This window comes from Erpetoichthys calabaricus, chromosome 10 (assembly GCF_900747795.2).
Source record: "Erpetoichthys calabaricus chromosome 10, fErpCal1.3, whole genome shotgun sequence".
NCBI classification, from domain to species: Eukaryota; Metazoa; Chordata; class Cladistia; order Polypteriformes; family Polypteridae; genus Erpetoichthys; species Erpetoichthys calabaricus.
The window spans coordinates 167,207,512-167,230,847 of NC_041403.2; the positions used below are offsets into that span (position 1 = coordinate 167,207,512).

General features: G+C 44.2%; 1 protein-coding gene across 1 annotated transcript in view; it reads right to left on the reverse strand.

The window, feature by feature from the left end:
* Positions 1 to 409: 409 nt before the first annotated feature.
* Positions 410 to 23,336, reverse strand: part of qsox1 (quiescin Q6 sulfhydryl oxidase 1) — an 82,563-nt gene continuing 59,636 nt past the window's right edge. Inside the window, exons 11-12 of the mRNA XM_028812418.2 lie at positions 22,256 to 22,438; positions 410 to 1,765 (exon numbers count right to left, since the gene is read on the reverse strand). Of these exons, the coding sequence (XP_028668251.1) occupies positions 945 to 1,765; positions 22,256 to 22,438 (1,004 nt within the window). The 3' untranslated portion in view covers positions 410 to 944. The remainder of the gene's footprint in view (positions 1,766 to 22,255; positions 22,439 to 23,336) is intronic.

Genomic DNA, 23,336 nt, shown 5'->3' on the forward strand with positions numbered 1-23,336 from the left:
CATTCCAGTCCATTAGGCTGTACTTCTAACCACTATGCCTGTGTGCCACCTATGGACCCAAGTGAGAGTGTGTGGGCTTTTTTATTTATGTATTTATTATTTCCCCTTCCTGTACTTCTCTGAATAAAACATCTGTGCTGGTAACTGGTAGGTTGCCGGTTCAATTTTCAGCAGTGCCAGAAGGAATGCTACTCTATTGGGCTTGCTTTTTGGGAGTGCTATACAAAAAGCTTCTCTCTCCCTCTCTGTGTGTCTCTGAAGAGTAAGTTTGAGTATACTAAAAATGGAAAAATCCTAAAGCAAGAAATTGTATTTGACAAACAAATTGAATTCAAGTTTTATGGCAGTGAGTAGTAAGTGCACATACTTTAGGGCTAGAGAAGTTAGAGAATTAGTCTTATACCCTAAGTTGCTCATTTCAATGAACATTTAATGTCCCAAAGTATTCCCTCTTATATTCTCTGTCCCATCACAAGAAGTAAAGTCTCCACCATCAATTTTATAAGTTACAGAATTGTCTTTATATCTATGTCAAGAAAAAAAAAATTCACATCTGCACAGGGTTAAAGTGAAATCACATCATTTTAAGGGAGTAAACGGCTGTGCAAATTTCCCTGAAAATGGACCTATATGTCCACCAGCCAAGCACACCTGGAAAACTGAAATTAAAAATTAGGGATAGCAGCTACTGTAGACCCCCCCCCCCCCCCCCCCCCCCCCCCCCCCCCCCCCCCCCCCCCCCCCCCTCTCGTCTGAGTGCATAGTAAATCAACTGGGTGACTTTTTTAATTGCTTGATGGCAAAGTTGGTCAGTTTTCCAGTATGGGAACAGAATTTTCAACTTTGATTGATGCATTGCTATCTCTACCCACCTACTACAATAAGCACCCAAGCCCACAGAAGTTCATTTGGTTTCCTAATATGAAATTGCAAAAGATAATCCTTCATGCCAGCGCTTGCTTCTGTTTCCGCATGCGTAATCTCAGCTTGAAGAACATGTACATCCCCAGAAGGCACATGGTGGATAGCAGATAGAGTAACACACAAAGACTGACATCCAGACGAGAGAAGCCCACGCTAAACACAGACAGCCAGTGCTCATTTATCAGGAGCTCTTCATTGACCATTACACGCTTACTTGACAGCCCTCGTTTCTTCAGGCGGCTGTGAAGCGCCATGTCATCCTTTAGGTCCAAGTCTTCAGTCTGAAACTGAAGTGGCTTATGTCTTTCTTCCCGTTTGCTCAGTGATCGCTTTCTTGCTGCAGCTTGGAGCGCTTTACTTTTATAATGCTGGTCGACAAAAGTGTCCAAGTCTACAATGTCATCCTCTGTCTCCCTATGTCTCAGGCTGCCCTTGACAATACTAGGCTTGTGATTTCTTCCCAGATCCACCTCCTCCATGGGAGCTTCATCCCTCTGTTCTTGTGGGATTCCTGGGTCTTCCTCTTCTGGCTCATCTTTGCCCCCTTCTACTGCCAAGCCTACCACTGGCTCCTGGGTCCACTTCTGGTTCTCCTGTGCTAATCTGTCAGATTCTGCTTGCCTTTGAGCTGCTAATTTCTCTTTCTGCTTGGCTAAAATCTGTGACTCTTCTTCGAGGTAGTCATTGAGGATGCGGTCCGCTGAAAATCGTTCCTTCAAGAACTGCAGGACTTTGTCCGTTTTCCAGGTGTGTTCACCGTTCAGTTCACTGTGACAAGCCAGACAAACATCGGGAGGTGGAAACTGAATCTTGGGGAATTTAGGATCCTCACTTGGTGCACCTAATTAAAAGGGGAAAAAATAAAAACATAAAGTAGCTTTAGTACTGATTTTTGTCATTGTCATTCACACTTAAAATAAGTGTGTCCAGAGCTGTGCGGTATTGTGAGTATTTAGGGTTTACTTAAAGACCCCCTGCCTGAGTATGGTGGAACCTGTAGATGTATTAAACTAAATAACCAGCTTATTCTTAGCGGTGATCTGTTGGAGGCTTGCAGTTTGGTGACACATTCCCACTATGCTATGAGACCTTCTAAAGTAGCATGGTGTCAGTGATTTAGAACTTGTGGATACATTTGATGTGCTAGTGTACATTTTCTAAACGCATGGACCTCTTCATCCTCAAAACTGCTGCTCATTTGTATTTTTTGCATGCTTTAAGTTCCTTGTGGTGGTCACTTTCTTCAAAGAGCAATGAAGACAAAAAGCTTTATTTGTATTTGAATTTTGACATTTTAACATTGTCATTAATGCTGTTTCAGACTGAAATGTTCAAAAATCAGCCAGGTTTTAAGGTCATCGTGACATATGGAATGAAAAATGGCCACCTGCCTTATGCGCTGTTAATTCATTTATCACCATTACGATCTGTGAGAGATTTTAGTGTTACGAAGTAAAGACTTAGTAATACATCTGGTAACTGGACCAAAACCTAGATCTTCCAAGTTCTTGCCTTATTTTTTGTCTGTTGCACACAGTGCCTGCTGGGAAGTGAAGTACAAGTACTAGACCAGTGTTTCCCAACCTCGGTCCTGTGGCTGCAGGTTTTTGTTTCAATCAGCTTCTTTTTTAAATTGGACTCCTGGGCTAATTAAGTGATTGTGTTATTTCCCAAGTTCTGTGTTTTGGGAACAATATAGAAATTAGAAAACTAAGTTTGGTAATATATATATATTTTCATCTTGATTTTCACTCTACTTTTCTAGGTGTTCTAATTATTTAATTAATCCTTTATTTACTAATTCGTGGGTCTGATGCTAAAGTAGTTGCAGCCTTTGATTATTCAGTGTTGTCTGCTCTGCTTGTTTTTAATTGTCATTAATAAAATACAACGAAGTGGAAAAACTGCACAGAGAATGCGCAAAATATAATCAACAAAAGAGAGTTAAGCATTTAAATCAATAGCAAAAGCAGAAATATTTCTGAATGTCTTATAAATGCAAAAATCATGCTGCTGTGCTTTTGTGAATGTAGAATAAATTAAAAATAATACCAGCTAATTAAATGAGATCTGATGTTGTCACTGATTAGGAATCTGGTTGGAACAAAAACCTGCAGCCAATAGGGGGGCCACAGGACCGAGGTTGGGAAACACTGTACTAGACAATTAAAAATCAAGTTAATGTATCTCATCATCATATACTGCAATACTTTTTCAGTTAAAAGGGTGTAAATGCAATGAACATTTTGGTTGGTTGTAAACACTTCAGCATAAAGTATTAGTTTTATTTCTGCACAAAAAACTAAAATTATTTTTTCACCATGATAGTATTAACATTTATAGTATTAAAGAAATAATGTATAGACTTGGTATTCCTAATCCAAATTCTATATGATTGTTTGTATATTTTAATGATACCCTCATTTTGCTCCATTCCTACTAGGTCATCAACATGAGTTGAGCTGATAGATTAAAAGAATACAATACATGTTGTGTTTCTAGATATGTCCATGCATCTCAATGTTCATGTTTTTGCTTAGAATAACTTTTTAGCTTGTTTTTAATTATCTGCTGGTGTTTTTAAAGAAATTATATTCAATGAAGAATGGCTTTTTTGTTTGTTAAAAAAAAGTTGATGTTTCATATTGTATATTTTACCAAATGCAAAAAAGTATATTATTATAAATGTCATGAATAAAATTTTATACTGACAATATTAAGTCAGGTCGAGAATTTTAAGCTTTGTGGAGGACTGTAGTCTACATTGGCACTGTCTGGTGCATGGTAGGAACCAATCCAGTATAGGATGCCAGTCCAGTGCAGGGCTTATTTTTATACATACCCACAATCACCCTGGGCCAGTTTAGAACTATCAATTAACCCAACACACATCTTTGGGATGTGGGGGGTAAACCTATATAGAAACAAGAAGAAGGTGCAAACTCCTTCATACGGACAGGAGCTGGGAAGAGGATTCAAAGCCAGGACACTGAATTCATGGGGCACAGACATAACTGCCACATAGCTGTGTTTCCCTCTTTGTGTTTCTCTCTAGGGAAAAATGTGTGTAATGCATTAGTGTAGAAAATGATAACCTTCTAGTATTTGCCCATGGTTTGTGTTCTATTAAAATTCTAAATTATCTCTCAATCTCCATCCACCTGTCAAACTTGCTTACAGGTTTGTTTATTTTACGGTCCTATGAAAAAGGTAAGTACATATGTAGACATATAAAGATTTGATCTTGCTTTAAACAGTATGTATAGATAAAGGTGATGTGAAATATAGCAAACATCAGGCCACATTTGCATTTTGTAGTGCATTGTATAACTTAATTTTATAAATTAAACAATTTGTGAATTTCCCCTTGGGATTAATAAAGTATCTATCTATCTTAAACATGTCAATTTCACACGTGATAAAAGTAAGTACATACTTACATTTATTACAACTTCAAAAACCTCATATTAGAATCTGGTGCAAATGATTAGACCTATGTTAGACAGGATCTTGTCTAAAACCAACATGTTTAAACTTCAGACATTTAGTTTGATCTTCTCTATGTTGTTGAAGTGTGTGTTATCATCATGCAGAGATCAAAAGAGCTCTCGGAGTCCTTCAGAAATAAGGTTCTATATGTCTAGGAAGGGGTTTTATGAGCTCTCCAAGCATTTGGAAATCAACTATCCCACTGTCTATAACATCTGCAAGTGGAGAAGATTTCAAACTACTGCTGACTTGTCCAGGCCAAACCATCTCCGGATGTTCAACCATTAGAAAGGCCGCAAAAGTGAGATCTACATGGGAAGTGTGCCAAGAATAAACAAAACATCCAGGCAAGGCTAAAATTTTCCCATGAACACCAAGTCATGACCTGAACTTCTGGAAAAATGTGCTCTGGACAGATGAGGCAAAGAGAGTTATTTGGACACAGTAACAGAAGACTTGTTTGGCGAAAGCCAAAGATGGCATTTGGCAAGAAGAACTTGATGCTAACTGTAAAGGATTGTGGGGCAAATGTTCTGGTTTAGGATTGCTTTGCTGTATCAGGGCCTGGCAAACCATCACAGAATCCTTTTGGATTTTTTTTTAATTATTATTGTATCAGAGGGTGTTTGAGGATAATGTGAGATAGAGAGTTCTGGAATAACCAAGCCAAGGTTCCGATCGAAATCCCAACAAGATATGCTATAGAGGAATTAGAAATGGGTTGTGCAAGTAAAATGCCCCTGAAACATCGCACTGCTGAAAGAATTCTGAATGCAGGAGTGGGAAATGCTTTCTCAGAGTTGATGTCAGAGACTGCTAGACAGTTCTTGGAAATGCATACTTGAGGGGGCAATAGCAGCTATTGGAGCCAGTTAGAGCCATTTGTTTTTTCCACAGATGGAAATGGTGCATCTGGTTGTTTTTTTGTTGAAAAAATGTTATTTTTTTAATAAATATTAGTAAATCCCCTTTATCTAAAGATACTGCTTAAATGAAAATCAAATCTTGATAAATCCACATGTTTTAAAAGGAAAAACTTTTCATGAAGTGCACTTACAATTGCACATGACTGTATAACTAAGATGTATAATTGATTTATATAGTGACTCATCCGTTGCTAATTTGGGGTAAAGGGAGTGCTGGGTAATGAAAGAAGAGTGCCCACTCCTGAAATCAGGCCAGCATCTTCACTTTGTGGCTGCTAAGTGGAGATGCTAGTTTTATAGATTGCTTTAAGAAAATGGTGGTTAAGATGTGATTAAGGCAGCTCTTTTCTGCTTCTGTTTATCTGACTATGCAGGAAACGTGCTATTGAATGTACCATACGTCATTTCATAATGAAGCCTGCTGTCAGCAGCTTTATAAGCCACTATCATCTAAGTCCATGGTATGCATGTTGTAAGGAAGAAAACCTAATGTTACGTCAAAATTAATTTTTTGCCATTTCTTCTCTGTTTCATTTAGTTATTGGCTATGTTATAATAGTAATTATGATAACATTTATATAGATAAAGCCTCCTACATTTTTCTCCATAGCAAAGATGTTATCTAAAAGGTTCCCAGTATACACAAACACTTACTGCATTAAAATTGATGTTTGAATTGACATCCTGCTTGCTTGTTCATTCATCCATGAATAATTTTGTATAGGCGGAGACTGAAATTTATTTTTGTTTTTTTTTTTGTGTCACAGATCGTCACTGAAGATTAAGTATTGAACCCATCACCAGAGACAAAGATAGTTTAGTTAAAATGTCACCATCAAAGACATTTAACATTACTCCTTCAACAGAGAAATTCACAGACACTGTGTTTTGTGATGCAGAAGCAACTATTTTTGTTAACATTATACTAAGTGGTCAAACTCCTATCTGTTCATTAAAAATGTTCAAGGGGTTTAAGGAAAGTTTGACATCACACAAATGTCAGTGAATTATTCCCTCAACCTAATGATTCACCACCATAAACAATTTTAAAACCCAGGATGTCGCTGTAAAACTGGATTGTTCCTCCTTATCCACCCTACAGCCCCAACATTTCTCAATTACATTTACTTACTAGACAAAGAGCCCGTTTCGACAACATAAGATGAAACGGACACGAGTTTGTGTCAGCAGTGTATGAAGAACAAATGATAAGTAACGAAGAGGTTGTTTTGTAATGATTGTAGCCCGCTTTACTCATTACTGTACAGGCTTGTACTGTTAGTTGATGAATTTTCCAGGCCTGTAGTATAATATTGAATGATGAATGTTCCAGTACAATATGGAATAGTAATAAGTATAAGCACCACAAACCTGATATAGGTGTACTGAATGAATGCGTAATTGAATCAGAATGCGTAATTAGGCCTCGAGCTGTAGTCGAAATCGCCTTTCAGGCCTCTAGAGCTTTAATCGAAGTCGCCTTTCTCTTTAATTTTTTGCGGACGTAAATCCGCCGCCTGCCGCGATGTTGGGGTTGGATGTCGGTCTCGTAAGGTTTTTCGGGCAACTGCGCAGAAGGCGACTACGCATTCGGCTTCGGACGGACGTGAGTGAGTGAGTAAGTGAGGAGGCAGGCGAATTATGTATTAAGATATGGCTGATGCCTTTATGCATGGTGACTAACCACATTTGAGATGAAATTGGGTACAATTCTTTTGATTTTCCAATTGGAGGACACAGCCTCAGGATTTGAGGTCCAAAATCTTAACCACTACACCGCACTGCCCACTACACTTTCTTCCTCAAATTTAAACTCTTTAGATCCCTCAAAGTTGACATCTTTGTGAAAACGTTTGGGAATGATAAAAAGGTTATTGAAATGACAAGTGCAGGATTCAGATTGGTACAAGTGGAGAATGCCTGCAGTTCTTTACTGGTCAAGGTTGTTTAATTTGACAGAGGTTAGATGTGGAAGATATGCCAGTTGATTATAGGATGTAAATCTTTTTGTAAGGATTTGGGGGGGCTTTTACTAGCATGCCGAAACGAACTAACAAATCCATTGAAATGTAAATCCCAAAATGTGCAAATCTGTGCATGTAAAAGGAAACAGGAAATGTGTATATGCTTTTTTTTCCTGTTAGTATAATTGTCTTGTAGGTAAAATTGTTGTGTATGGACCTGTGTGTGAACGGTGTAAAGTTAGTGATCCAACCACTTTAAGAATATTACACAGATTGATGTGGAGTTCAACCTGATTGGGAAGTACATACAGACTAGAAGGTAAGACAAAGGAGCCATGTCTTGTGCTGTGTTTGCTTGGCAGCGTGAATGAATGAATGAGTGAGTGAGACACAACCCATACTTTAATTGGTCTGAGTGGTTATATGTGAATAGCCATTTAGTTTCCTAATTCAATATAAATTACAAATCTGTTGTTTCAAGCAGTAATAGATATCTACAACTTCAGTAATGCATTGGCTGTATTTTAAAATCAATTGAATTGTACCTTGATAAAGAAGACTATTCATTTCTATCAAAAACATAAACCCTTCTGGAAGAGTCTAAACTTTTTGAATAGAAGTGTATGTTTCAGTCTGAAAAGTATATACAAATACTACCAACAGCAACAGAGTTTTTTTTTTAATTATACAGTGATATGAATTTTTGGCCATAGAGGTAATTGAGATAAATGAAAAGTGTACCTTCCCATGGGCTCACCACCTATGGGAGGGGCCAATGAGGTCGGGTGCAGTGTGAGTTGGGTGGTGGCCGAAGGCGGGGACCTTGGCGGTCCGATCCTCGGCTACAGAAACTGGCTCTTGGGACGTGGAATGTCACCTCTCTGAAGGGGAAGGAGCCTGAGCTAGTGCGCGAAGTTGAGAGGTTCCGGCTAGATATAGTCGGACTCACCTCGACGCACAGCTTGGACTCTGGAACCAATCTCCTTGAGAGGGGCTGGACTCTGTACCACTCTGGAGTTGCCCCCGGTGAGAGGCGCCGAGCAGGTGTGGGTATACTTATTGCCCCCCAACTTGGAGCCTGTACATTGGGGTTTACCCCGGTGGACGAGAGGGTAGCCTCCCTTCGCCTTCGGGTGGGGGGACGGGTCCTAACTGTTGTTTGTGCGTATGCACCGAACAGCAGTTCAGAGTACCCACCCTTTTTGGAGTCCCTGGAGGGGGTGCTAGAGGGCATACCTTCTGGGGACTCCCTCGTTCTGCTGGGAGACTTCAATGCTCACGTGGGCAATGACAGTGAGACCTGGAAGGGCGTGATTGGGAGGAATGGCCCCCCCGATGAGAACCCGAGTGGTGTTTTGTTATTGGACTTCTGTGCTCATCACGGATTGTCCATAACGAACACCATGTTCAAGCATAGGGGTGTTCATATGTGCACTTGGCACCAGGACACCCTAGGCCTCAGTTCGATGATCGACTTTGTGCTCGTGTCGTCGGACTTGCGGCCACATGTCTTGGACACTCGGGTGAAGAGAGGGGCGGAGCTGTCAACTGATCACCACCTGGTGGTGAGTTGGCTTCGATGGTGGGGGAGGATGCCGGTCAGGCGTGGTAGGCCCAAACGTGTTGTGAGGGTCTGCTGGGAACGTCTGGCAGAGCCCCCTGTCAGAAGTAGCTTCAACTCCCACCTCCGGCAGAACTTCGACCACATCCCGAGGGAGGTGGGGGACATTGAGTCCGAATGGGCCATGTTCCGTGCCTCTATTGTTGAGGCAGCTGACCGGAGCTGTGGCCGTAAGGTGGTCGGTGCCTGTCGTGGCGGCAATCCCCGAACCCGTTGGTGGACACCGGCGGTGAAGGATGCCGTCAAGCTGAAGAAGGAGTCCTACAGGACCCTTTTGTCCTGTGGGACCCCGGAGGCAGCTGATAGGTACCGGCAGGCCAAGCGGAATGCGGCTTTGGTGGTTGCTGAGGCAAAAACTCGGGCGTGGGAGGAGTTTGGGGAGGCCATGGAGAACGACTTTCGGACGGCTTCGAGGAGATTCTGGTCCACCATCCGGCGTCTCAGGAAGGGGAAGCAGTGCAGTGTCAACACTGTATATGGTGGGGATGGTGCGCTGCTGACCTCGACTCAGGACGTTGTGGGTCGGTGGGGGGAATACTTCGAAGACCTCCTCAATCCCATTAACATGCCTTCCAATGAGGAAGCAGAGCCTGGGGACTCAGAGGTGGGCTCCCCCATCTCTGGGACTGAGGTCACCGAGGTGGTCAAAAAACTCCTTGGTGGCAGGGCCCCAGGGGTGGATGAGATACGCCCGGAGTTCCTCAAGGCTCTGGATGTTGTAGGACTGTCTTGGCTGACACGCCTCTGCAACATCGCATGGACATCAGGGACAGTGCCTCTGGATTGGCAGACCGGGGTGGTGGTCCCCCTCTTTAAGAAGGGGGATCGGAGGGTGTGTTCCAACTACAGAGGGATCACACTCCTCAGCCTCCCTGGAAAAGTCTATTCAGGGGTCCTGGAGAGGAGGGTCCGTCGGATAGTCAAGCCTCGGATTCAGGAGGAACAGTGTGGTTTTCGTCCTGGTCGCGGAACAGTGGACCAGCTCTATACCCTTAGCAGGGTCCTGGAGGGTGCATGGGAGTTTGCCCAACCAGTCTACATGTGTTTGGTGGACTTGGAAAAGGCATTCGACCGTGTCCCTCGGGGAATCCTGTGGGGGGTACTCCGAGAGTATGGGGTACTGGCCCCCCTGATAAGGGCTGTTCAGTCCCTGTACGATCGGTGCCAGAGCTTGGTCCGCATTGCCGGCAGTAAGTCGAACCCATTTCCAGTGAGAGTTGGACTCCGCCAGGGCTGCCCTTTGTCACCGATTCTGTTCATAACTTTTATGGACAGAATTTCTAGGCGCAGCCAGGGCGTTGAGAGGGTCCGGTTTGGTGGGCTCAGGATTGGGTCACTGCTTTTTGCAGATGATGTTGTCCTGTTTGCTTCATCAGGCCGTGATCTTCAGCTCTCTCTGGATCGGTTCGCAGCCGAGTGTGAAGTGGCTGGGATGAGAATCAGCACCTCCAAATCCGAGACCATGGTCCTCAGCCGGAAAAGGGTGGAGTGCCCTCTCAGGGTTGGTAGCGAGATCCTGCCCCAAGTGGAGGAGTTCAAGTATCTCGGGGTCTTGTTCACGAGTGAGGGAAGAATGGAGCGTGAGATCGACAGGCGGATCGGTGCGGCATCCGCAGTAATGCGGGCGCTGCATCGGTCTGTCGTGGTGAAAAAGGAGCTGAGCCGCAAGGCGAAGCTCTCAATTTACCAGTCGATCTATATTCCTACCCTCACCTATGGTCATGAGCTATGGGTAGTGACCGAAAGAACGAGATCGCGAATACAAGCGGCTGAAATGAGTTTCCTCCGCAGGGTGTCTGGGCTTTCCCTTAAAGATAGGGTGAAAAGCTCAGTCATCCGGGAGGGGCTCAGAGTAGAGCCGCTGCTCCTCCGCATCGAGAGGAGTCAGATGAGGTGGCTCGGGCATCTGATCAGGATGCCTCCTGGACGCCTCCCTGGTGAGGTGTTCTGGGCACGTCTAACCGGGAGGAGGCCCCAGGGAAGACCCAGGACACGCTGGAGGGACTATGTCTCTCGACTGGCCTGGGAACGCCTTGGGATTCTCCCGGAAGAGCTAGAAGAAGTGGCCGGGGAGAGGGAAGTCTGGGCATCTCTGCTCAAGCTGCTGCCCCCGCGACCCGACCTCGGATAAGCGGGAGACAATGGATGGATGGATGAAAAGTGTAGTAAATGCATTGAATTATGGTATGTTGAGACAGTTTGAGAATAAAAAGCATTTTCGAATAGCTAGAAAAGGTCTTTATTTATTATTATTATTAAATTACTAGCAATAAATTGTATTTCAAGACCTTCCTTGCAGCTCCTCATATTTACTGTTGTATGAGTCCATAGTATGTGGTGTTGTTTTTTTGGGTTCACATTTGTGTTTTTTGCACTTTTGTTGCATGTTATTTTGTCTGTACTTACTTGTAAAGGCACAATGGACTGGAACTCCATTCAGAGCTGGTTCCAGCTGGAAGTAAAGAAATTGTGAATTCTCCCTTGGGTTTAAACTCTAGCTCCCTCAAAGATGCCATCCATTTGAAAAAGTTTGGAAATGGCTACCTCTGTCCCTAAAGTTTTAATTAAGCAGAATGGCATTGTGGGCTTGCATATGGAGAAGTGCTACGGTATAGTGCACTGAATAACCGAAATAAAACAGCAGCAGTAGAATCCAGACTGCAAATCTCAATATTATTTTAGACCTGTTGAGTAAGAGTGAAGTGCCTTCCTTTGTGAATTTTCTAAATGTTCTTTTATTTGTCTTCACAGTAAGGCAGTCAGGAAGTCCATTCAGTTTATATTTATATGGTTTTTTTTGCTGAATACAGGATCAGAGAGTTTGCACATATTTACAATTATAATACTGTATACCGTACCATTTTCTATGTCTGCCTGATCTTGAGCAGGGTCAGGGAGGGCTGTAGCCTATCCCAGCAACCATAGGGCACAAGGCAAGAACAATGCCAGGGCAGGGTGCCAGTCCATCACAGGATGAACACACTCAGACACCTGCACAACATGCATACTAGGACTGATTTAGCATTGCCAGTCCACCTTTATCTGCATGTCTTTGGGAGGAAATTGGAGCAACCAAAGGAAACTCACAGGGAGAACATACAAACTCTACACTAGGAGGACCTGAGACATTTTCCTTAATGCGAAGCAGCAGTGTTACTACTGTACCACTGTGACACCCAATTATAATATAAACTGCTCAAAAAGATTAAAGGAACACTTCGAAAACACATCAAATCTCAATGGAGGAAAAAAAAAATCATGCTGAATATCTATACTGATATGGAGTGGGTAATGTGTTAGGAACGAAAGGATGCCACATCGTTTGATGGAAATATAGATTATCAACCTACAGGGGGCTGAATTCAAAGACACCCTAAAAACCAAAGTGACAGTCTGCGGTGCAACCTGGCGACGTCGGATGGACTGAAACATAATGTCCCAGAGGTGTTCTATTGGATTTAGGTCAGGCGAGCGTGGTATCAAGTCCTTCATCCTCCAGGGACTGCCTGCATACTCTCGCCACATGAGGCTGGGCCTTGTCGTGCACCACGAGGAACCCAGGACCCACTGCACCAGCGCAGGGTCTGACAACGGTTCCAAGGGTTTCATCCCGATACCTAATGACAGTCAAGGTGCCATTGTCTAGCCTGTCGAGGTCTGTGCGTCCCTCCATGGATATGCTTCCCCAGACCATCACAGACCCACCACCAAACCAGTCCGAGTAAATTGCAATTCGTACTATGTTTATAAACAAATGCACAGCAAAACATGAATGATTAATATAAAAAAGAATTACGGCAATATAAGTTGGACTGACAAAAGATGACAGGAAAACAAACTCCAGTCACTACACTACTGGAAAAATAAACTTCTGGGAGGGTCCGTTTTTAATGGGAAAAGTCAGTTTTGATGACATCGGACAAATGGCCACTCAGCATTTCCTGTGCATTCTAAATAAGTACATGATCAACACAGTATGTACTTCTATAGAATGATGTAATTAAAATTGAACATGCCATCAAGGTATTACTTTTTATTTTGTTTGGTACTGTGAGTCAAGAAATGTACAGAAAAACAGCAAACGTTTTGGAAAGAATAGCCTCCCCTTGGTGTTCGCCCATGAATAGTGCAGGATTGGCCTGTGTCTGTGAGTGGGGGGCTGGTCTTTCTCCATGTATTTACTTGGTATGCGTTTCACTGACCTATCAATGAAAGGATTTCCTCAGTTTTATCCAAATCACATATACTGTTAGCTGGAGCAGCAACAGGCAATTTATTAGTGAGTTTGTCCTTCTGGGATAAACAAGGTGGAAATTCAATTAAAACAAGAGCCCCCTGAGGAGTCTGATTCCACATTCAATTTCCATATAGTGCTTGCTCCCTTCAGAGGTGTCTGGGGAAGGAGGATTTCCTCTTGAATTTCTTTCTGAATGATATGAATGAAGCCAGTGGTTCCCAAGAGACCCAGAGCTACAAAGCAGTAGAGAAAATGTATAATTTGAGGCGCTTTCATCCACTCCAGCCCAGCAGGGCTAACACCAACCCGCCTCCACCCCCCACCCCAAAACCATTTTCTGCCTTCCAGAAAACGCTCAACAAAGCCTGCCAGGGAGCCATTGTGCCTTTCTATAGCTAGGATTAGTAACAACTTGTTAACATCTTAACCTCTTGGACTGACATTCAAAGCCTTAGAAAGAGTTGTAAATCTTTGTGCTGTGTATTTAGTGTTAGGGAGTGCAGAGAATTCCACTTGAGTGCTTTCATGAATTGGTGTTGCTGACACTTTTTTTCAAGCAGCATGCTTCTGTCCCCAACTCGTTTCTCCCACTAAGCACTCTATCCATTTTTTGATCAGCCTGTCTTTTATTCTAGCAAGAGGCATAGTCCAGGATTCCATTTTGTAGGAAGCATTCCAGTCCATTGCTGAGCATGCATTTAGTGATTCATACTATAAGTGTCAGTCAACCTGTGTGCAGTAATCTGGTCAATGAAAAGAAACGTATTAACATGTTAAGCACATGTAGGCTTCCCAAAGATGGCATCAACATTTTGCGATGATTGAACTCGCTTATCTGCTGCTACAATTTGGTTCCTGAATGCCAAGCTGACTTACCAAAATCCATACTGACTCAGGTAAATGTTGGATCATCCTCCACCAATGCTTAAATTAAGCAGAAGGAGTTGATATATTTGGTTGACTCTTTTATTCAAGACAAGAATGTGTTACTAGAACAGAATATGTTGGGGGGGAAAAAATTTTCAAATACTTGAACAGTTGGAGCACAGGTAGTTAAAGTTGCAGCCTTGGGAGGGTTTAAAAGTCTGCCACCTTAGCCTCTGTTCCTCACAGCCTGCATGCTTGAGTTAACATTATATTTTAGATTTGTATTATGCAGTACTTGTCAGCCATCAGTACCTGGTATTCTGTCAGATGGTTTTGTTTGGTGTGAGACATTAAGAATATTAAAAAAAAAAAAAAAAAAAATGCATTTTAACTGGGGGGACCTCAGACATGCTGTGATGGAGCCTTTGTAGAACCTAACAATGCCCCACTGAAGTTCATGGGATGAGGTATGGTTTGGGCTCAGTGGTCCTGGTATTTCAGTTCTCTGATGACTGTTTGCATTAGCATTAAATAAAATGATTCATATGGAGCCCATGAGGTGCTGCCATAGATAGATAGATAGATAGATAGATAGATAGATAGATAGATAGATAGATAGTATTTTCTTTATCCCAAGGGGACATTTTGAGTGTTTTTACAGAAGAACAAAATATATTATAATAAATATAACCCCCCCACCTTGAATGCACTCAAGATAAACAAAAAAGACTAAACCCTCTGCATTGGGTAATAAGAGGCATTAGAAAAGCTTATTGCTGTAGGTACGTATAAAGGAGCCCCTTGTAAGTGTTGCAGTTCTGCTGAAAAATTAGTTGCCTAAAGGTCCTTCATGCTAGTGAGTCTGAAAGAGGATGTACAGTTTTGTTCATAATGGCCATCAGCTTTGACTTAATTATGTACTACATCTAGGGGGGTCCAGAGTGCGCCCCATTACTGAGCCTGCCTCATTAATCATCTTATTAATTTGGTTGGCTTCTTTTGGAGTGATGTTGCTGGCTCACACTGTAGAAGATCACACTTGGTATCACAGAGTTACTGAACACGTAAAGTATCTCACTACCCACATTAAAGGAACGTATTTTCCTAAGAAAGAGAGTCTGATCTGCCTTTTCTTATACAGCTCCTCTGTGTTACTAGACCAGTCTAACTGGTCACTGATGTGGACTTGCAAGTAACTGTAGCACTGCACAACCTCCACGTTCACTCTCTTAATAGTGACTGGGCATAGATGCTTTTTGGTGGAGCAAAAGTCAGTAAGTAGTTCCTTGGCTTGATGATGGTAAATTGCAGACAATTCTCAATGTTCAATAAATGACTCCTAACCCCCTTGCCAATAAACCCTATTAGTAAAGAATCATTTGAGAGTGTCTGCAACTGACATGACCTGGTGTTATAGTCTGAGGTGTATATAGCCAACAGAAAAAGGTGACAGGCCTGTTCCTTGTAGAGCTCCAGTTGTTGCTCACATCCGTATTAGAGATGTGGCCTTTGAGCTCAACAAACTGTGGTCTGCCAAACCAATAGTCCATTATATAAGACAGACACCATAGGCTCATTCATCTGCTTATTTCATATATAAAGGCAGCATGGACTAGTGGCTAAAATATTGGAGTGTACATGACAAGGCATCCAGTTTGGCCTCAACTACTGACTCACAAAGAAAACCTGGATGGGCACCTTCATTTTTAGATGTTCTGATGGATTTGTAGCTTAGTGAGGTTGGTCCACTTTTATTTTTCTTTGTGTGTGTGGGTGGTTTTTTTTTTCTCTCTCACCTTCTCCGAAAAATCTCAAAACACATTTTTCATTTTGGAAAAATGTTTAATAAATGTAAATGTAAATAAACAATATAGGTTAGTAGCTGGGTATTAGAGGCCTGGCGTTTCATTATATTATACAGTTTACTTAAGTTTTTCTATTTGGAGATATAGGGGAACAAATAAAAACCAACCTTTCTGAGTGGCCTTTTTTTTTTTTTTTTTTGCTCTCTTGAATGGACAGTTTGTTTGCCACTCAAACGATGGCATCAAAACCCCAAGCAAGACCACCAGTCGCTGTGGTGTGTTTTGCCAATAGATTTAATTGTCTTACTGCTTTACAAATGGGCCTCTTTCACGCCTGAGTGAACCACAAAGGGGATTTGTTAAGAACAGCATACTTTGAGGGTGAATCCCCACGGGAGAGGGCAGCACGCGTGTACATGCAGTAGTGAACTCTGGGAAAGGGGGCAGGGGAGGTATTGTGACTGCCACGTGCCGCCCCAACCCACAGCGTGTGCAGCCATCCATTAATCTTTGCTGTGTTGTGAAGGCTGGGAGAGCCCTTGGCTGGTGCCACCTGCTGTCTCTGTCCCTAAGGAGTTGCAGTTGCATCTCCTGCTGCTGCTTTAAGAGTTGTGCGTGTTAGTTATTCATTGTCGGGTGGAACAATGGCCCAGTGCTGGCCCAGGAGACCCACTCAGATAAATCTATGCTACAGCCTCAAGTGCAAATGCATTGGCTTGGGGATTGAAGAGGAAGGCGTCAGCGAAGCTAATGCAAAAGAGAGACGCAAGAATACACAAAGCATCAGTAGGAGTGGTGCTGCTTGAGTTCAAAGACTGTCCTGTCTATAGCCTTTCCAAAGATCATACATTGTGTCTGCTACTTGTGCTCCTTGAGCAAAATGTGCAAAGTTCCCTCCTTATTTGAGAATAGCATGATACCAATGAGAATTTCTGCTGTGCCAACTTAATGGATGATCCAGAGCAATGCACCAAACTAAGGACTGTTGTTTTTGTTTTTTTTTTTGTATTCTAAGTGATTGCTCAAAGGGTTCAGTTTAATCTTCATTTCATATCCTCCCCATGGGAGACGCCTTCTCTTCCATTCAGGTCCCTTTGGCTTGAATCATATATGGAGTAGTATAGCACAACTACTGTGTGTGTATATTTATTTACTTATGTATCTATTTATTTTTTTAAACAGCTTCTGTAAAATGCCAAATTTCCCCCTGGGGACATAAAAATTACTGTATCTATCTAACAGGCAGAAATGGACTCGGTGAATCGCTGAAATGTCAAACAATTGCTTGTTCTTTTTCTCTTTTTTTCCCTATATTTTCATTTTTTACTTTTAGATCATGACCTCCCCTGTACAGAACTGTGTAAATGTTTTAGGATCCATTCACACTTAAGTGTTGTAAATTTCCGCTGGCAACATCTTGAAAAATTCCAGGATTACACACGGATGTCTAAGCATATAATTGCACTGCTATATCTTAGTGTCTTTATGACATTTTTGTCCAATTTAATATAGACTTTGTGAGGTTAAATCAGAAAAAGCAGATGTCACAGTTTTTATTTAGTGTTTTATAGAATCGTGTAAAGAAGTGTTTCTTAAACTATGGGTTGTGGTAACTCAGCCCCGGACACAGACAGACAGACACCGATGGTTCCAACACGTTTATTTACAATATGTACACTAAAGTCCCACACAGCATACAGTGCCCCAGCACCAATCACCCTTAAGTCCGGGCCTTCCAATGCCTTCCTTCACCACCTCCACTCCTCTTCTCCGAGCTCTGTCCTCTTCATCCCGACTCCGGCTAATGACTGGAGGGAGGCGGCTCCTTTTATTTCCACCCGGACGTGCTCGACGTGCTCCAGGTTCCACTTGATGAGCTTCCTGCGGCACTTCCTGGTGTGGCAGAAGTGCCGCATGAGTACCCCGAAGCACTCCGGGTGTCCCTGGTATTTCTTCCGCCAGCACCCCTGGGTGTGGCAGAAGTGCTGACATCCAGGGCTTCTTACTTGTCCGGGCGCCCCCTGGCGGTGGCCATGGGCCCTTATAGGGTTGAGCTTTCATGCTTAATTCCTGTGGCCCCCACACAAACCAGGAAAGCTGCCCTCTCGTTGTCCGGGTGGGAGGCATAGTCCCTCTTTCGGTCCTTCTCAGTGTCCTGGCAGGGCACAGCCGCGTACCACATTGCCCCTCCGTCAGCTGAGACCCGTAGGGGCCAGCAGCCCGTCCTGCAAGGGCAAAAACTGAAAAAGGGGTGGAGATGTTGCCTTAACGCCACCGCTCGGCTTCTTTCTTCGTACCATATGGGCAACACTCCCCTCTTCAACCGGAACTTTGGCCATCCCTCCAAGGTCTCTGTGCCCCCCAGACCGGGATATCTGACTGGACCACTTGCGCCCCCATCTTCTCAGCTGCCTTTGGGGTTTCCCTCTGACACCGCAGAGGGCGGCCCATCACCGGACATGAGCTCCCAGCCTCACGTCCTCCCTTGTCGGATGAGCCGGCTTTCTTCCTCCGCATCATCCGCTTTCTCTGGGGCGCCCTGACGATCTGAGTCTCTCTATGGGAAAGGAAGAGTCCCCATGCCGTTTGCGTCCCTGTAGAGTGGTGTGAGACCACCGCCGGCTCTGGGAGCAGGGCCCTTTGACACACGGCACACATCAGCCGGTGTGGTGTTTGCCCTCTTGCTCTTTCTGCCCCCACCACACGATCGGTCCTCACCGACGTGTCCACTGTCGGAGGTATGGCTACTCGGTACCCAGAACCAACTGATACCGGGCCCCCTTCGCACGACCCTTCTTTTCCCTTTACGGCACAGGTATTACTTACCTGCACCGCTGCGTCCCTCCGGCCGGAGAATCCAGCGTCGCACCACTTTGTCCACTGGTGTAGAGTCTTCAGTGACGCAATCGCCTTCTCCTCCAGCTTCTCCACTGTCTCACGGAGGACGCGCATTACCTGTAGGAGCGACTCTGCGGGCTGAAGGCAATCGTCCAGAACGCCAGCCGGCGGTGGACTTACCCTTTGATCGATCCTACCCACCGGCTGCATGCTGCGGAGCCTTCTCCTTGGCTCAGTCGGGTCCTCCCCTGGCTCAGGACGGACATTCGTTGGTCCCGTCTCCGACCAATCATCGATGGGAACGCTACACACACCGTCCAATCCCTCATCAGCCTCGGGGAGGGACTTCCGGTTCTCTGCCGTCTTCTCCTACCAGCTCCCGATGTGGCAGCGAGCCTCCTGGCAGCTCCTCTGATGCGGCTTTCTGAGCTGCAGCGGTTCCTCCTCCCCAGTTCTTTTTAATGCCATCGCACTGACGTAGCTCCACGGATCAGCATGCTCCGGCCACCGACACAGAGCAAGGCAGTCCCTGCCTACAACACAAAAACAAGGTCCAGCCCCCCAGGGCCAACTGCTGTTTGGTGTGGGACTTACCTCCCAGATCCCGTCTGTCGGAGGCAACTTCCTCCTTGTGGCCTTCCCAGTTGCGATGCCAACCCGGGTGTCCGTAGCGATGGCGTGCTGTTGGGAGTCCGCTGCTGTTATGCTTAGCCGGGTCTTCTCTTCCCGCATCAGGAGGAAATGGCGCTTCTTTGAACCGCTCGGCGGTCATTAGGTGAGTCACTCCTTTTTGGCGGTGTGTGTGCATGCTGCGGTACAGCGGCGTGGGTGGGGGGGTGTCCTTCTGTTCCGGGCTGACCACAAAATTATTTTATCGACGGGTCTCCGCCTTGTATCAGGTGGAGAGTCCCATCTGGGATGCCATTGTGGTAACTCAGCCCCAGACACAGACAGACACACCGATGGTTCCAACACACGTTTATTTACAATATGTACACTAAAGTCCCGCACAGCATACAGTGCCCCAGCACCAATCACCCTTAAGTCCAGGCCTTCCAATGCCTTCCTTCACCACCTCCACTCCTCTCCTCCGACCTCTATCCTCTTCCTCCTGACTCTGGCTAATGACTGGAGGTAGGCGTCCCCTTTTATTTTGACCCAGATGTGCTCCATGTATCCCTTGATGAGCTTCCTGTGGCACTTCCTGGTGTGGCGGAAGTGCCGCATGAGTACCCGGAAGCACTCCAGGTGTCCCTGGTATTTCTTCCGCCAGCACTTCTGGGTGTGGCGAAAGTGCTGTTGTCCAGGGCTCCTTACTCGTCCGGGCGCCCCCTGTCAGTGGCCACAGGGCCCTATAGGGTTGAGCTTCCATGCTCAATTCCCATGGCCCCCACACAAACCAGGGCAGCTGCTCTCTCGAGGTACAGAGGAGGCATAGTCCCTCTCTCGGTCGTTCTCGGTGTCCCGGCTGGGCACAGCCCCCAGACGCCTGCCACAGGGTTTTGAAACATTTTGGATGGGACTTTGAAAGAAACCAGAGCACCTAAAGGAAACCCACACAGCCACATAGAAACGTGCAAATCCCATACAGTAAGCACTTGAATTCCAACTTTCCTTGTTGCGAGGCAGCAGCACTACCACTGCACCATCTTGCTGCCCAATTTGACATATCTTAGCAGTTACTTTTTTTGACTCTGTTTCTTCTCTCTCTCTCTCTCCCTGCTGGTTTAACAGACATTTTCTGAGTTCACCTCCTTTGGCCTGTTTCACCCAAATCTAGGGGTTAATGTAGCAGAAATGTTAATAGTCAGATGCCCCTCCCGACGCCAGCCTCCTTTTGTCATCCTTAAAGACATGTAAAGAAAAATGGTGACCTTATTCTAACTCCGGGTAATGGGGTATAGATACACATATATTTATAATATATAGCAGGATAAGTCAATAATTATCTGCACTTTTGTGATCATTTTGTTTGACTTGGCTATAGAGCTTTCCCTGCGCATGTGTAGACACACAGTGTTTTCTCTGGACACAGTGGTAAAGGTTTGACCTTGATCAGTCACTTTTACTGTTCTGGCCACTGCACTCTCTGTTTGCACCAAATACGAACATGAACACCTTTATAGTATTTTTCACTTTGACTGGCTGTTCATAAACCTTACAATGAAGTACTCCCTTTAAAGTAAATAATGTTAGTGAGTTTTTGTGGTGTAGTTAGTGTCTAAAGCCAGAGGCACGTTACATGAATTCCAATCAAAGCAGATGTCAGACTTGACTTAACTGCCATTACTGGATCTCATCTTATTGAGGGTGTCATGACAAGGAGTTGTAGGGGATGACAAATTACACAGCCCTATCCAAAGTTTTCAACAGTTTCACATTTCCAAAGTATTGCAAGTTTTCCACATTTTGACAACTAATAGCGTGCTGCCTGACAATACCAGTGCTTTTAGGGTATGGCCTGTTTCACTCATTACTGCAAGTGGCCTTCACTTGTGATTAATCAAACCTGCACCAGTTACCTTTAGAAATTTTAAAGCATTGCTGTAATGTAGAACTGGCTGTCACAGTAGTAGTAACTGGTTTTGGTATTGCTTGGGTCCCAGTTTGGTTCACTGTGAAGCCTTATGTGTGTTTTTGTGTGTCCTTTCTCCATCTAAAGATATAAAATACTCTAAATTGCCCTTGGATGTACAACTCTTTTGTAGTACTTTGCCATTGGGCTCCACAGTTGTACCAATTGTTCATACTAGATCTTCACATCAGTAACTAATGGCACGGCGGCCGTTTTCTCTAAATAGTGTCCAAAGTTTGCTTTGTGTTTGCTGCTGCAGTTAGGATAGGCTCTGGCACCCTATAGCTACACAACAGAACAGTCCAGTAATAAACAATGATGGAGAAGAGTCTGTATCATTCATTAATGTGGTGAACCTTGTTTTAAAATGTTTGCCCCAGCACTCTTTAGCATATCCCTTTCAGATTGCTTTAGTAATAATGCCAGACTTGTGGAATCAATGTGTTCCTTCTGTACATTAAGTCAAAGTGTTAGCACTAAAGCGGGCTGCCCAAGTGCCCCCTGTTTGGGTGCTGTGTCCTCTGTCCTACTCCTGAAGCCAGTGCCTCAACCTCTACTAGCAAGCCAGAGGGGTGAGGGGCCTGATGTAATCCTTTTGCCACCGAGACAGTTGGGAACAGCTGCTGTCTGCAGAAAGGATAGTATGGCTAAAGAGATTAGCACTAAGGACAAGTGGTCACCAGAATTAGAAAAATGGAGAAACTTTTCACCCGGCCTCCTTATTTAAACATCCTGTTGTCATTCAGCACAGGGTGGGGTTGAGGGAAAATGGTGAGAAAAAAGGCATAACCAAAAGACTGAGCATGCAGGGAAAAAAAGTGTTACAATCAAGAGGCCAGTGGAAGAAGGCAGTAACACAGAGCTGAGGGCAGAGTAAAGAATCGTTTGGAGGAAATGTCAGTCCTGCCAGTTCAGTTCACACTCAAATGAACTCTGCAACTTCAGTCCTGATTAAGTCTCAGACGGCTGCTCCTAGCCCTGTAGCCTAACAGTCATGCTCAAGGATTACCTGCAAGACGGCTGTTGACATGATTGTGACGCTGCCAAAGCCACAGGACCGACTGTTCAAGGCTCCGCACTGAACTCATGGACTCCGTCGCCATGCTCTCAAAGTGAGAAGCACACTCCCGGCAACCAAAAAAATTCTTGATGTAACCCAGCATGGCCTTGAGAACCTCCTGAGGATCTGCATCTAAACACAAGAAATGGATGTTAGTTGTTCATATAATGGCTGTCACAAAGAACTGGGTGTCAGATGCTAACAGGTTGGAAACATTTTAGATTCAAATAACCATTCTGCACTGCTGATACTGAAGGGGTCAAGTTGGGTCTGTGCATGACTGATTTCTCCAGGATGGCATGAAAACCTGGTGTCCTCCTATATTTAGGATTGAATTCCAGAAGGTGGAAACATGCTTTTTGTTAATTTGGGCTTCTAGAATAAGTATGTGAAATAGTTTAAGTTTGGTGGTTTGCAATCCATCAGCCGAAGAACAAGACACTGTAATGATGACTTGGAGACAGATGACACCCTTTATAACCAGCTTTTTGAGGGAAGAAGCACACTGTGAAGGTAATTTTACAGCATAAATCTATCACACACACATTAGCTCAACTGATCAAGTCTTTTTATCGAAGTATGGACTCCGTCACCAGGCCTTAAATTAATCTGACTTGTGCTTTTTTTTGCATTACCTGAAATCTCTTCGAATTAATTACCTTATCAACACAGCTGAACATATGATAACATTAGTTGTGTGACCAGCCCAGCAAGATGGCAAGAACCTCTTCAAATGTGTTCCAAGAATTCCACAAGAGGTTACCCCTTGTAAGGTTCAACCTACCAATTATGACATTCCCACTACAGCTCTGTCTCCCAAGCTAGATTTCTGCATTTGAAGAGCTCCTGGTCTTATGGAGGATTGGTGCTGGCCTGGCACAGAATACAAGGCCCTACTAAGTTATATGACCCACACTCTTGAAACTAAAAACGCAGATTCTCTGAGGGCTACCCTGGCATGGTTTCTGTCCAACTGAAGCTAGGATTCCACACAGAAAGACATCTTACTGAATACAACGTGGTTATGACT